Consider the following 13675-nt stretch of genomic DNA (forward strand, 5'->3'; position numbering starts at 1 on the left):
AAAACATAAGACCTGTCTGTACAACAGTCAATACACCAAATATATCACAGAAAACCAACCACGAAAACGAAACAGCATTAATCTGACTCTCAGCTAGGAACGAATGTCCGCGTAGCTCCATAAGTCCGTGACTCAGTTGCGTTCTCACACTTTAGAATCCGATTCTAAACCGTAGCAGAGAACCGAGCCGTGCACATCCAATCACGCTGACGGATATGAGCCAGAGCGCCAATCGGATTGCGCCGGCAAGCGCTGCATCCGTACAGTAGCCGTGCGCGTGAATGCGTGCGCGCGGATGAGCACGTGCGCACACGCTAGCGCCTGCACGTTAAACGTTAGCGTGCGATTCGCGGCCCCCGCCGAGGGTGTGAAATGCGATCTGAAACAGATCGGGCTGCCCGGTCAGCCATGTCAGACCCGGGGAGAGAGGGAGGGAGGGGCCCGCAAACAGCCTGCGCTCGCTCGAGAGCAGCTGCTGAATTAAACCTCGGACTTTAGCCGCGCGCTAGCACACGCACGGTGTCACTCACGCATTAACACACATTTACTCTCGCACGCGCGCACACACACACACACACACACATGCACACACACACACACGGACACACACACACACACACGTGCACACACACACTTTCACAGATGAAAACACAGACAAACGCACATGTTCATTTACACATTAAAGCACTCGCTCACACATAGGAATAAATGCATACAGTTCTCACTCGCGTATGGAACTGCATTCCTTCGCGCATTAACACACACCACATACCGTAACCAAGCAACCAGAGACAACACATACTGTACCACACAACTGCAGATAAGTGCACTCATCACAACATTACAAATGAACACAAACTCGTACACAAACACATATTACCTCACACATTAACACGCTCGTACTTGTACAAAGTTGTGTACGTCGCTCTGGATAAGAGCGTCTGCTAAATGCCAGTAATGTCATGTAATGTAACTCTCTCTCTCACACACATACACATACGCGCGGTGCATCTTTGTGTGAAGAGACTGGACTCCCTCACTATCTCGGTCTAACAGTAGATATCAGACCCATGCGAGAGGTTAACTGCCAGGCCACCGGCTCTCACGGGGGGTTGGAATCTGAGCAGGCACATAGACCATAAGTGAGTAATAACCATCGTAAATAAATGAAAATCTACTTTGCCGATGTGCTCTGGACGGGCCCATCCCAACCATTGCCACTTCTGACCTCATCCAAATGTCAAAATTGTGCGGGGAAAGAGAATTTTATATAAATAAATAAGGGGTTCAATGTCGACTATGTGTAAGATAAAACAAATAAAAAATTGAATAGATAATCATCTTTAAAAAAATGAAATTACAACTCTTGGAATTAGAATGGATGCAATAGAGCATGTTTTGTAAGAACATAATACCCCAATCATTAACTACTTTAGAAAACTGTCTGTAATTGTGTTAACTGTTTATGATACTGGAATAACATATTAATAAGTTAATTTTACATTATTTATTTAGAGGTCATTATGCATTTATAAAGCCTTTATAATACATTCACACAACTTAAATAATATATTTCATGTTTATACATCTATTTTTGCTACTATGTATAATTAAGATAAATAGATAATCAACAGTAAAGTCATATCAATACTAAAATGTACTACACCATTTTATACAAATTTATTTGGCTATTATGAATGAATGTACATTCATTTGTACATATGACATCTGATGTCATGAGGTTCTGTGGCAGCATTTCCCAGAATTCCCAGGGTCACTCTTAATTTTGTCATCTCAGAGCTGCACGCAAAGGCGTCCCATTGCACAGTTGGTGGAGTGTATCATGCCATGCTGAACTCATGATATAGGGCAGGGGTGCCTGTAGAAACATTTTATGCACACGCACAGCTACAATACCATAGATTACCAGTGGTAAAATTATGTGTAGAACTACTCCTTAATTTATGGCATGACCTTAGTATATCATAGGCCAATTATGTGTGTAATATGGAAATTTACTGTTACACAATGAATTCACGGTACCACACGTACTGTTTTCGAAAAACGAATAAATTATGACAATGCTATCAACAACAAAATAAGGTTAAGGCTAAGTAACAGAATAATGAAGACCATAAAAACGGAGCCTACCTAGCCGACGGTTATTCCCCTTGTCGTTTTGCATTAGCATCACTTAGCGCGTTGTCGTCGTCGCGACTCCTCCGGTCAGTTTGGCGCCTGCACCCTGTGTCTGCATTAGCTAACGTCTGCGTTGCGACCGCAGCCGAGCCCACTCTCTCCAGCTCCGTCCCAGTCGCCCGACGCGCGGATCCCCGCGCCGCCTCACACGCCGCCAAGGGTGGCAAAGAGAGTTTTCGATTTTAATGTCAGTTGGCGTTATCGGAGCAAATCCCGTTTAGCGAACAAAAGGACGCCGCTCGCCCCGCCGCCGGACGGCTCCAGGAAGCGGGCCGCCGCGAAAAGGCCATAAATAATAACCCCGCGCGTCCGGGGTCGGCTGCTCGGCGGGGTTCACGCAAGGGTGCCCAGCGGGGCGTCTGAAAAGAGGAAGCTCAGAAAAGTCTTTGCCCTTTTTTTTCTTTTTTTTTTTTTTTCTTTCTAAATCCGGAACGAAAAAAAGAAAAAAAAAAATACGGATCTGTCATTGTGTTCCCTTTCTCCCTGTCTCTTTCTCCCTGCTCCTTTGTCCATCCTGGAAGCAAAAAAGTCTTTGAGGAAAACAAACAGGGCCCCGAGCAAGCGCCTGTTGGCTACGAGGGGGGTTTTTGTGGTGGGGGGGGGGGGGCAGTGGCGTGAATCCCTTTGCACTTGACATAGATTACCATATTGAGCAGACCCCAGCCCGTAAGAGTCAAACTCTTGATTCCACTTCTATTCTGACCCTATACCCCCCCCCTCCTCCCGCCCATCCTTACCCCCATCCTGGGCCCACCCAACCGCCCCAGATCTGTGGTGCTCAATGTGCCCCCCGCTCCCCGGGAGATCAAAGTCCAGGGCAGGGAGAGGGACACAGGCCCAAAGAAGGGGATTTTCCCCTCACCCCCGAACCCGCCCGGCTATGCGCCCCGCCCCCTCCCTTTCTCCTTTTCTCTCCTTTCACCCCTCTCTAAGCCTCTCTGCGGAGGAGCCCATGGGTAAGGGAAGGAGAAAAAAGGAAGGAAAAGAGCTTTAAACTCCTAGAGCACCTCTGGAACATATCACCAATGCGCTATAATTATTTGAAAGATAAAACACACAGTCTTCTATTGACACTGTTGGCGGGACAAGGGGGTTAGATTAGAAGCAAAAGGGGCATATCCAGATCACTTTTGAGGTCAGCCCCCCTCCCCCCCTGTCCCCTCCATGGAAATAGGCCTTTCGTGAGAGAAAAAGAGAGGAGCACAATAGTTCCCCCTGTCTGCCCCGGGACAAGTTCTGCCCATTCACCCTACTTCCCTTCTGTTTCGACAGGGTCACTGCAGGTCACAATGAAGGCTCCTACCCCCCACCCCAAACCCCCGCACCCCCACACACCCGCACACTCCTCCCCACTTGCCCACCCCACAGCTGCCACTGCCACTGTCCCCAAGCCTCTCTGTGCCACACCCACCCACCAACACACACACACACACACATGCTCACACACACACACACGCACACACACACTCTTCCTGCCGGCCTCCCTCTCATACCAGTTTGTCTATGAACTCCGCAGGGGTACAGGCGTGACTGTCTGCCCATTCAATAAACTCTCAAACATTTTATTTTTAATTGAAAGGGTATTTCTTTCAAGTTTTTTTGTATAATTTCCTTCATCTCTGCCAAATTTTTATTTGTAAACCTAATAGTCTTTCTCTTCTTGTAGTTCGCCGAATTCACATTTTTTAATAGTTTTTTTTTAATAGACATCGGCCCGAGAGAGGTGATGGAAAATATCTCCCGTTGCCATCGGCAACAATGGTGACCCCCCCCCCACCCCCGCTTTATATATTTTTTTAAGTTTACTCCATTTTTTTCTCTTTACTCCCCAAATTGGGAAATGGCAATGGTGCATTTCAAATTGCAGCAGTGCAATATGCACCAGCGCAACAAGAACAGTGCAGCATAAGTGCTTGCTTTCAGCCCTAAGGCCATGCTTGTTTTACACCCAGCAGCAGGAATGCTCAGATATGGCCCTTGAGACCAGTCGTACTGCTTGTTCTGATTTTTCCCTGTAATCAGGACTGATTTAAACCTGTAACGCCAGGTGACTTAAGTCCCTGGCCAATCAGTGGCCCTGGTCGATCAATGAACTATCAAGGACAGAGAGAAACCAGCAGTAGCACTGGCCTCGAGGACCGGATTTCAGTATCCTTGCGCCACTGGCCATGCAGTACTACAGGAGAGATTTAGTGCCTGTGGGCACCCGCCATGAAATTGACAGGAACCAATGCAGCAGAAACTCAAAGGACCCTGGCCAACTAGATATCTCCTCCCCCAGGTTTTGGCCAGTCGTGTCCTGCGACGGCGTACCCCCCCCCCCCGTTCAGGAGTCAGCTAAGGACACGGCCCGAGGCCCCTCCCCTGTACACATGGCTGACCACCTCTGCTGACTGAGCTCAGGGAGCCACTGTGTCTTCCGGCACATTCCGTACACCGGGGACAGTTGAGCCGCAATCCCCGCGGGTGCTCTTTTAGAAATACACTGATGAGGGCCTATTGGCTCCGACAATAAATTAAAAAAAACGTTGCCGGCTGATCATAATTTAAAATCTCAGTTTTGAGAGCTCCGTGGCAACTACTTATTTTTTTTAAGGTTTATATATTCGGTATATAACTGACAGTCGGCAGGGGAGTCAACACATCTGTATGCAGGTCTGCCTTGTCGGCCTCCTCGAGAAACTATAATCCAAATAAAATGCTTTGAGCCGTGCTCTCTCTCTCTCCCTCTGTTTTCGTATTCCTTCTTTCCGTTTCTCGCCCCCATCCCTCACCCCTCCCTCACTCCCTCTCCCTCTCTCTTTCGTGACAGCAGCGCCCAGCAAGACGAATGACCCCACAGTGCCATGCGGTGCCAATTGAATATTAAAATCCATTTATGAATACTTTACGTTTTCCCAGCACCACTGCCAGGCACCAGTAACATCAATTAAGGCAGGAAGCCCTCACTAAATATGCGGTATTTAACACTACACTTCCCATAATTAACAACAGTAGTCTCCCTTCCCTCCCTCGTCTCCCACAGGGGCAGGAAGGGGAAAGTAGGACTATTGGAGGTGTATTGAGACCGAAAGGATGACATGTAGATTTAGAATTGTCACCAGCGCAAGCCAATGAGCTTTGATGATAAGATCTGTAGGACAGTGTGGGAGAGATCAGTAGGACAAGTCTTGGAGCTTTGAAGCTTGTAAACGCTCAGGAAATTCTCAGTGCCACCGGAGTTGTACCCTATAGGAACATAAAATTATGCCACTGGCCTGCAATACATAATTCATTTGCACCTTTTTTGCTTGTAAAAGGTACTTATTAGTAACCAAATAAAACATTATTGTACATTTGGGAAATTTGTACTTCCACTGTTTGATTATTCCTGAGAGTGTACATGGAGCGACAGTAGTCGTCAGCACAAAGCTTTTGGTTCTGAGGCATTACTGACATCCTGAAATGTGGTTCAACAACCTGCTTCTCAGCACTGGAGTGTAGGGCTCTATCGGAACACAGGCTCAGAGAGAGAGGAGGTGGAAAAGGGTCCCTGCAGTTCTCCAAGTCCCAACGCTATGCTGGTATTTGCCCCAGGTCCATCTACAGCAGGGGACTGCCGGCGTGAGGCCTGTTATAATCCCCCCACCCGCCAGGTGTGGGGGAGGGGAATCGTCTCTACAGGAAGCCGCCTCCCTGCCCTCTGCCGCTTTGCATCACGACGCGCGCGTCATGACCCGTCCAGTCGGCGCAGAACCGAAGGCAGACCGCCGGAACGGCGAGCGCGGCGAGCGAGCGGGCGTCGCTGCGGGGCGAGGAAGGAGGCGGGACCACGGCAGCGGGTTAGGGAAACCGCGAACGTGACCCGACCGGGCGAACGAGGTGCTTCCGCTAAAGACGCGTAGCCGCGGGGGGGCTTCAAACGAGCGGGACCGCGGGGGGTTGGGGCTGTAATGGGCGTTACACGGGACATCATCATCCCTCAGCCTTCAGACTCCCGAAAACGCAATCTGTTTGCCGCTAAATTAATGAAGACTACAACGTTCAGCCCGTTCGGTTAAATTAGCTTGACTCCGGCGCGAGGCGAAGCCTTTCCCCCGTAATTAATGGAAGCGGGTGGGTAATTGCGACGGCGGCCCATCTGCGCTTACGCAAACACCGCGGAGGGATGTTCATTTACTGCAAATACCCTGCCGCCAACGGCGACGGGGCCGAGAGCGATGGCGGCATTACGGAGCCGTCGCCCTCCCAGCGGGCGAACGAACGTATCCGCCGCGCGGTGGACGTCCTCGCAGCCGGGGTTCCACAGTCAGAAACTTCGTGTTTGACTTTGTAAAACGGGAAATTGAAAAAAAAAAAAAACATTGACAGGTAATACTGGCGGGCGAACGATCCCCGAGCCCGAATCGGCCGCGAACCCTCGTCAACACGCGGCTGAACTTGCAACTCCGTGGCCGCTGGTTACAAGCCTGCACCTCCCATAAACACGCACACGCACGTACACACACACACACACACACAAGGCCTACCTTCCTCCCTCTTTCGCTTGCTGCCGTCGGCTGCGGGGCTGATTCCCAGAATCCCGCTGATTGAGTAGGAGGAGCCGGCCGAGTCGCTGGTCACCGCTGACACCTGAGTCACCGTGACCGTGGAGGCTGCAGGAACAAGGCGGGTCATTTTCACTCGCTCTCTCTCAAAGCGCTTCCTGTTGCGTTTGTTCGCTGAAGATAGTTTGTTGTTACAGAGGAAATTTGCACTGATGAAATCCACAAAGCCGTAAAGCCTTTCGAAGATGATGACCGAGAAAGAGGTCGATTTGGCCCGTTGTTGCTTTTTGTTTCAAAGATCTGAATCAGTGGTGCCCAATCGTGTGTCATGAAAGGCCATTTATTTTGACCAATCACTTCACCTGATGATTTCACTGATTAGTTCTCGCCTCTCTGGTTGAAGGTGTGTTAACTAGTGAAATCAGCAGGTGATTGGTTGGAATGAAAACATCCATACTCTTTGCCCTCCATGGCACTTGATTGGGCACCACTGACCGGATGATTTCCAGACCAAAGTTCTCTTTTGTTTTGGACATGGGTTGTTGGGCATTATCTTTGGTTTTGTGTATCACATATCCTTGTAAGTATGTAATATTATCTGAACCGAGCTGGAGACTATGCCGAGCTAGTCACAAGACTAGAGGAAACTGAGGTTGCTATCAACTGAATGCACTCACCCTGTTGTTTCCTTTTGAGCCAGCTTATATTTAGCTAGCTGCTTCCCGTTAAATACATTGGTTTTGTTTATCTTGCTATTTATAATGAACACTTTCTCACAATCAGTTTAAGGCTCATCCTTTTTCAAGGTTTGTGCTTGTTTACCATCATATTAGGGTAACAGAAAGCACTCATTGTAAGCCTTCTGTAACTGTAAAGGCATTCAACGGTGTGATTATAATTATTTAATGAATCCAATGGTCAAAATTCTTGTCAGCCTCAACACATATGTGTTCATAACAATTCAAGACCAGGATCCCATTTCAATCATGTTATTACTGAATATCGCCCCCTACCAGTCAAGCATTTGTAAGCGTATTCCAGAACCTTGAATGGCGGTGTGCTTGCCCCACATCGCCCCCTGCCTGTCACCGCTGTGTGAGCAGATACCAAACATCCCAGGCTCCACATCACCCGCTGTCCGTCGCCGCTGTGTTGTGTTGGCGTACTTTAAAGGCGCGAGAAGCGGCGCACGGGCTCCACGTCGCCCCCTGCCTGTCAGCGGACGCTAAAAGCCTGAATGGCAGCGAGCGAGCTCCTGAGAGAGACAAGATCCTAATCCCCTCTCCCTTTGGACCGCGCCAGTGCATTAGGAGGGAAAAACACAAGTCGCTCACCGCAAGATAAAGCACATTCAGAACCTACTTACTGACTAATGATGCGGAAAATGTAATGAATGCGTATCCTTTTTGCCCCTTGATTTATTACTTTAATTATCTGATTTTTGGAAAGAGTTCTCCTTTATAGAGATAATACCAACTCACACCCCCGCCCCCACCCCCACCCCCCTTCCCCTATGCCATGAAGACCCCCCCTCCCCCTTCCGCCCACCTAAAACCAATGCTTTATTTCAAATTTCAATTTTCCGCCTCAACGTGAAAGCTATTTATCATAATAATCTGGAAAAGTCTGGAAGTCTTTAAAGCCGCGCGTGTGAAATGAATTTCCATTACTGGCTGCTGTGTGATTACGAGGATTAGAGATGGAGAGCTCAGACCTGACTAGCTCCCTTCAATTTCCTGTGTCGCCCAGATCTACTCGCAGTATCCTCTGATCGCGCACCTCCGTGAATACTGCACGGGCATCTCGCACCTCAGCGATCATTGCTGTAGATATTCATACGTCCATGTTCATTACTGTACATAGGCATTAATGGCACACCTCCATAATCATTACACATATATCTCATACCCCAATGATCATTACAGACACCTCACACCTAAATGATCATTACTCAAATATATCATACCTCCATGTTCATTACATCGATACCTCACACCTCCATTTTCATAACACAGATACTCATACCTCCATGGTAATTACACAAATAAATCATACCTCCATGTTCATTACATCAATACCTCACACCTCCATTATCATTACACAGATACTCATACCTCCATGATAATTATGGGGTGATATAGCTCAGGAGGTAAGACTGATTGTCTGGCAGTCGGAGGGTTGCCGGTTCAAACCCCGCCCTGGGCATGTCGAAGTGTCCTTGAGCAAGACACCTAACCCCTAACCTCTAACTGCTCTGGCGAATGAGAGGCATCAATTGTAAAGCGCTTTGGATAAAAGCGCTATATAAATGCAGTCCATTTACCATTTACCAATTACACAAATATATCCTACCTCCATGATCATTGCATTGATAGCTTATGCCTCCATGATATTGCACAGATATTCAAACCTCTATGATCATGACACAGATAGGTACCTCACACATCCAAGATCATTATCATGATATGATATGCCTCCATGATCCTCGTGCAAGAATCATGAGAATCAAGAATCATACAAGAATCATACAATGCCCTTCAGATCATTACAAATGGACATCTTCGTAATCATTATACAGTGTATACTAGTGTCACTAGTTTAAAATAAAACACTTTTATACCAATTCAATTTATGTATTAGTTGTTAGGATCATTTATGTGTGAGTTCATTTGATTTTTTTTGCTAAAAACCCAAACATTTGAAGCCATATTTTGAGGTTCAGCAAGAAACATTTACCTTGAAGGAGCTTCCAGAGCTGTTCTCTGAACAATATCAATAGTTTACCTTTACTGTAAAAATTTAAAAGGCAAACTGCATTTGAAATTTAAAACAACCAAAAAGGCTCAACTGCAGTGTTATTTGAATACATGAGATGTACCAATGAATTCATCATGACCCAGGCCATTATGAGCTGAATTACAAATGGTTGCTTAGCCCATCCAGACACTCTGGGGTTAAATGCGGTAGTGTGGGATTATGGGAAGGTGCCTTACCTAAACTGTGAGAGGAGACAGAGCCTGGCTGGCCAGGAGGCTGCTGGACTTTCGTCCTAATGATCCTGCAGAAAGAATAAAGGGACAATCATAACGTCACTATGTGTGTGTGTTTGTGTTTGTATGTGTGCACGTGTGTGCATGTGTATGTGTGTGTGTGTGTGTGTGTAGATCTGCATGTGTGTACGTGTGTGCATGTGTGTACATGTGCATATGTGTGTCTGTGTGTGTGCGTGTGTGTATGTGTGTACATGCCTGCATGTGTGTACATGTATGTGTGTGTGCACGTGCGTGTATTCGTGTGTGTGCGCGTGTACGCGTGTGTGTGTGCGCATGCGTGTGTGTGTGTGTGTGTGTGTATGCATGCATGCGTGTGCGTGTATGTGTGTGTGAGGCAGCCTGACATGGCAGCAGGGTAGCACACTTCCTGCTTGGCTGCTCATGCACTCCTCCTCTCCCCTCTCCCAGGTGCTGTGAGCAGGGGGGAGGGGTGTCATTGTACCCATCGTGTTGAACCAGCGAGCTGCCATCTCTCCATCAATATGGAGCCCGAAACCGGGGCTCCTGAGGTCCTCACTTCACCACACGCACGCATGATTGGCTTTGCATAGTTTCACCGTTTCTTACTTTCACACACTTATTGGAGGACTTCCAAAAAATGTGGTGAATAAAAATGCATACGACTGCCCTCTCATAACACATGTGTTAAAGATAGCACATAACATGTCATTATTTAACACACCTCCATGTCAAGTTAAGGACTTAAGGACATTCTGTGTTTTAAAAAAAAGTCTCACTGTGATACACAGAAATTGTATATTTGTAACACAAAATTAGCGACTTTGAAAGTAACACAAACGTACAAACACAAAATGAGTGTTTGATATTAACACATCCTTTTTGAGGGTGTGAGTGGTGACACTTAATCAAACACACATTCAGTACGTATGCTAACTGCTGCACTAAAAAAAGCCACACAAAATCAAATCACCCAAAGAACCAAGGAAAGGAAAAAGAAAAGGCATCAAATATGTAGATGCGTGTGACTTCTGTCCTCCTCTCCTTGGTGGACTCGTTTGATCAGGGCGGTCAACACATTTGTCCCCAGTCTCTTCTCTCTCAGTAACATTTCCGTTCATAGTTGAGGTAGCAAATAGTGTGGTATAATGGGTAGGGAACCGGCCTACTAGCCTCAAGGTAACAGGTAGAACACTGCTCTTGAGCCCTTGAGCAAGGAACTTAACCTGAATGTATTCAGTATATATCCTGCTGTAGAAATGGATGCTACAAGTTGTTTTGGATAAAAGCGTATGCTAAATGCCAGTAATGCTTAACGTTAGCTTCATCTACAGATACTGTAAGTTCACACTCATAAAGACTTTGTAAACACATTCCATCGCTCATTGTAGGAAAGGTGTGTCACATGTTTTAATTTGGCTCAGTCTGAATTCACAGCGTTCCGGTCAACATTCTCATCACACGATGCCAGAACCTTGTCCTGTTACGGATTGGACGCTGGTGGTCACGGAGGTGATTTTCGAAAGGCCTCTCACCTGTTTATGGAGCTGACGCTGGGCACGGTGTCATTGTCACACACTCTCTCCGCCAGCAGCCTGTCCCTGATCTCCCAGGCAAACATGGTGGGGTTTTGGCGTTTGTACTCGGCGATTTTGTCGACAACTTTGGGTGTAGCAACCTTTGGTTTGGATCCTCCGATGACTCCGGGCTTAATGCTGCCTGTCTCATAGTACCTGTCAACAGAGGCGGAAAACAGGAAAGGACAGTCGGTTGGACATCTGCTACCACATAAACACTCCAGCAGAGAGAACTCTGCATACTCAGTTCAGCTCCTGCAATGCGCTGCTGATTCATGGTTTTCCTTTGTGTACTTTTTTTTTTGTGTACGTATTTATATTCATTCGATACATTTATTTCAGTTTGTATTCCTGTTGCATTTTGATTCCATTATTCCTTATCTAGCTCATGTTTGTTACAGCTCCCTTTGTTTACTCCAGTCTTCCTGTACAAGGTTGCCAATTAGCACATATTTATGTTTGTTCTTCTGTCATGGGAAGAAAATAAATTGAGAAAAAAAAAGAGAAGGAGAAAGGGAAAGAGGGAGGGATTCGGGAGAGAGAGACAAAAAAACTATGTGAGATTATTATTTAATACGTTGATTTACAATTTATTACGACTGTTTTGCTATTTTCCCTTTAGCACTCATTATTAAGTATTCTAGCACCAATAAACGGCAACTATGACGCATTTTTGTCATTTCAAAAAATAAAATTTTTATTTGGATTTGAAAAGGCAAGAAACAGGTTGCCAGAGAGATAAACTTGCATACATCATATTCACACTTGTTCTGTGTCCCTCTATTCCTCTACTGCCTATGACTGTATTTTACTTTTCACGTGCACATACTTTGGCAATACGTTCGTTTGTACGTTCGTCTTGCCAATAAAGCAAACTGAAATTGAACTGAAGATGAGAGCAGAGAGAGAATGGGGGACAGTTCTGGACACGTGCCACGCCCAGAACTGCAACCCGCCAGAGGGTCGCCATGACGCCCTGGCTGCAATACAGAGGGCAAGCTTTACCCCACACAGCTGTGACCGTGAACGAGACCAGCAGCAAGCCTCCCAGCCCCAGTGCGCAGAGTAGCCGGTACAGAGGCACGTGCACGTGCGCATTTGTGTGCTCTTGCTGGCAGTGTTGCACAATGTGCCTCTCTCTGTGGGGAGGCTCGTAAAGCCTGGCACCCAGCCCTGTTACAGTCTTAATGGCTCTTGTGCTCTCTTTCTTTCTTTCGTACACATTGTGTACATGCATGCACTCACGTTCAAACACACTCAGACATTTACACGCAAAATCTCTCTTCCTCTATCTCTGTGTCCTTCTCTCTCTCTCTCTCTCTCTCTCTCTCACACACACACACACACACAAACACACATACACACAAAGCAGAGACCCCTAGCCTCTCCAAATTCATACTTACACGCAGTCAAACGCACACACATTTGAACAAAATGGAGGCAAATGCCATTTGAATTTGCATTTGGGGTCCAGCCCTAGAGGGACATGAGCCCTGGCTGCCATCCAGACCCCCTGCTGGCTCCCAGTGCTGACCGGATGATAGCATCAAGGCCAGGCTTAAAAGACTGTTAAAGGGAACTTTTTCAACACTGCCGCTGCCTGTTACTGGGAAGAGTGAAGGAGCATCGAACAATGCTAACCACCAGGACATGTATAATAAGAGAATAATTAATTTCTGAACATGGCTAAGGGTAATGGTTTATTAATTCATTTCTGGCAATCAAAGCTAAACAGAGGGGTTTTTGTTGTTGTTTCTTACAATGAGGTGCCCGGGGTACCTAGGAAGAAATCGAACGCCACAGCAAGCATCGGATGGGTGTTAAAATGAAATGAGGGCAGACGAAAACAATGAGAAACCTTTTTTTTTTTTTAACATGGCTAAAGGCCGTGCCAGCTAATCCTTCACCTTCACCCATTCAAATCGCTCCCCTCTATTTTTGTGCAAAATATGGTACCAATTTCATTTTGATGCAAATGGCAAAATGTGATGTATCTTTTTCCCCCTCTGTGGACTTTTCATTGTCAGAGAGAATGTGGGGGAAGGATTTGCACAATCTTAGTCAGGGGTTTGTCTTTTGCGGGGAGAGAGAGAGAGAGAGAGGGAGAGAGAGAGAGAGAGAGAGAGAGAGGATGTCAGGGGGAAAAAGAAAGAATCAGACAAAGTGGATGAATGAAAACGAGTAAGGTGAGAGAGAGAAGATAAATATAATGTATTCCTGCTCAAGTCTCCAATGCCGGTAATCAACAGTGCTCACCTTATCCCAAAAGCTTATATGGCCAGAGCTTTGACTGTAATATGCTCAGCTGTGACGTTCCCTTTCCCATAAAAACACAAACTGCAGCTCAGATACCACCACTTTT

The 13675-nt window shown here is 46.6% G+C and overlaps 1 protein-coding gene across 6 annotated transcripts in view; it reads right to left on the reverse strand.

The window, feature by feature from the left end:
- The window catches only part of LOC135259708 (paired box protein Pax-5-like), a 63165-nt gene that overhangs the window by 31796 nt on the left and 17694 nt on the right, over positions 1–13675 (reverse strand). For all 6 annotated transcript variants that reach the window (XR_010331358.1, XM_064344347.1, XM_064344344.1 and 3 more), the window contains exons 3-5: positions 11272–11469; positions 9719–9783; positions 6708–6833 (exon numbers count right to left, since the gene is read on the reverse strand). Coding sequence is in view for 5 of the 6 variants with exons in the window: in XM_064344347.1 (XP_064200417.1) it covers positions 6708–6833; positions 9719–9783; positions 11272–11469 (389 nt within the window). In the remaining variant the exon portion in view is untranslated. The remainder of the gene's footprint in view (positions 1–6707; positions 6834–9718; positions 9784–11271; positions 11470–13675) is intronic.

Source organism: Anguilla rostrata, chromosome 7 (genome assembly GCF_018555375.3).
Source record: "Anguilla rostrata isolate EN2019 chromosome 7, ASM1855537v3, whole genome shotgun sequence".
In the NCBI taxonomy this organism is placed as follows: domain Eukaryota; kingdom Metazoa; phylum Chordata; class Actinopteri; order Anguilliformes; family Anguillidae; genus Anguilla; species Anguilla rostrata.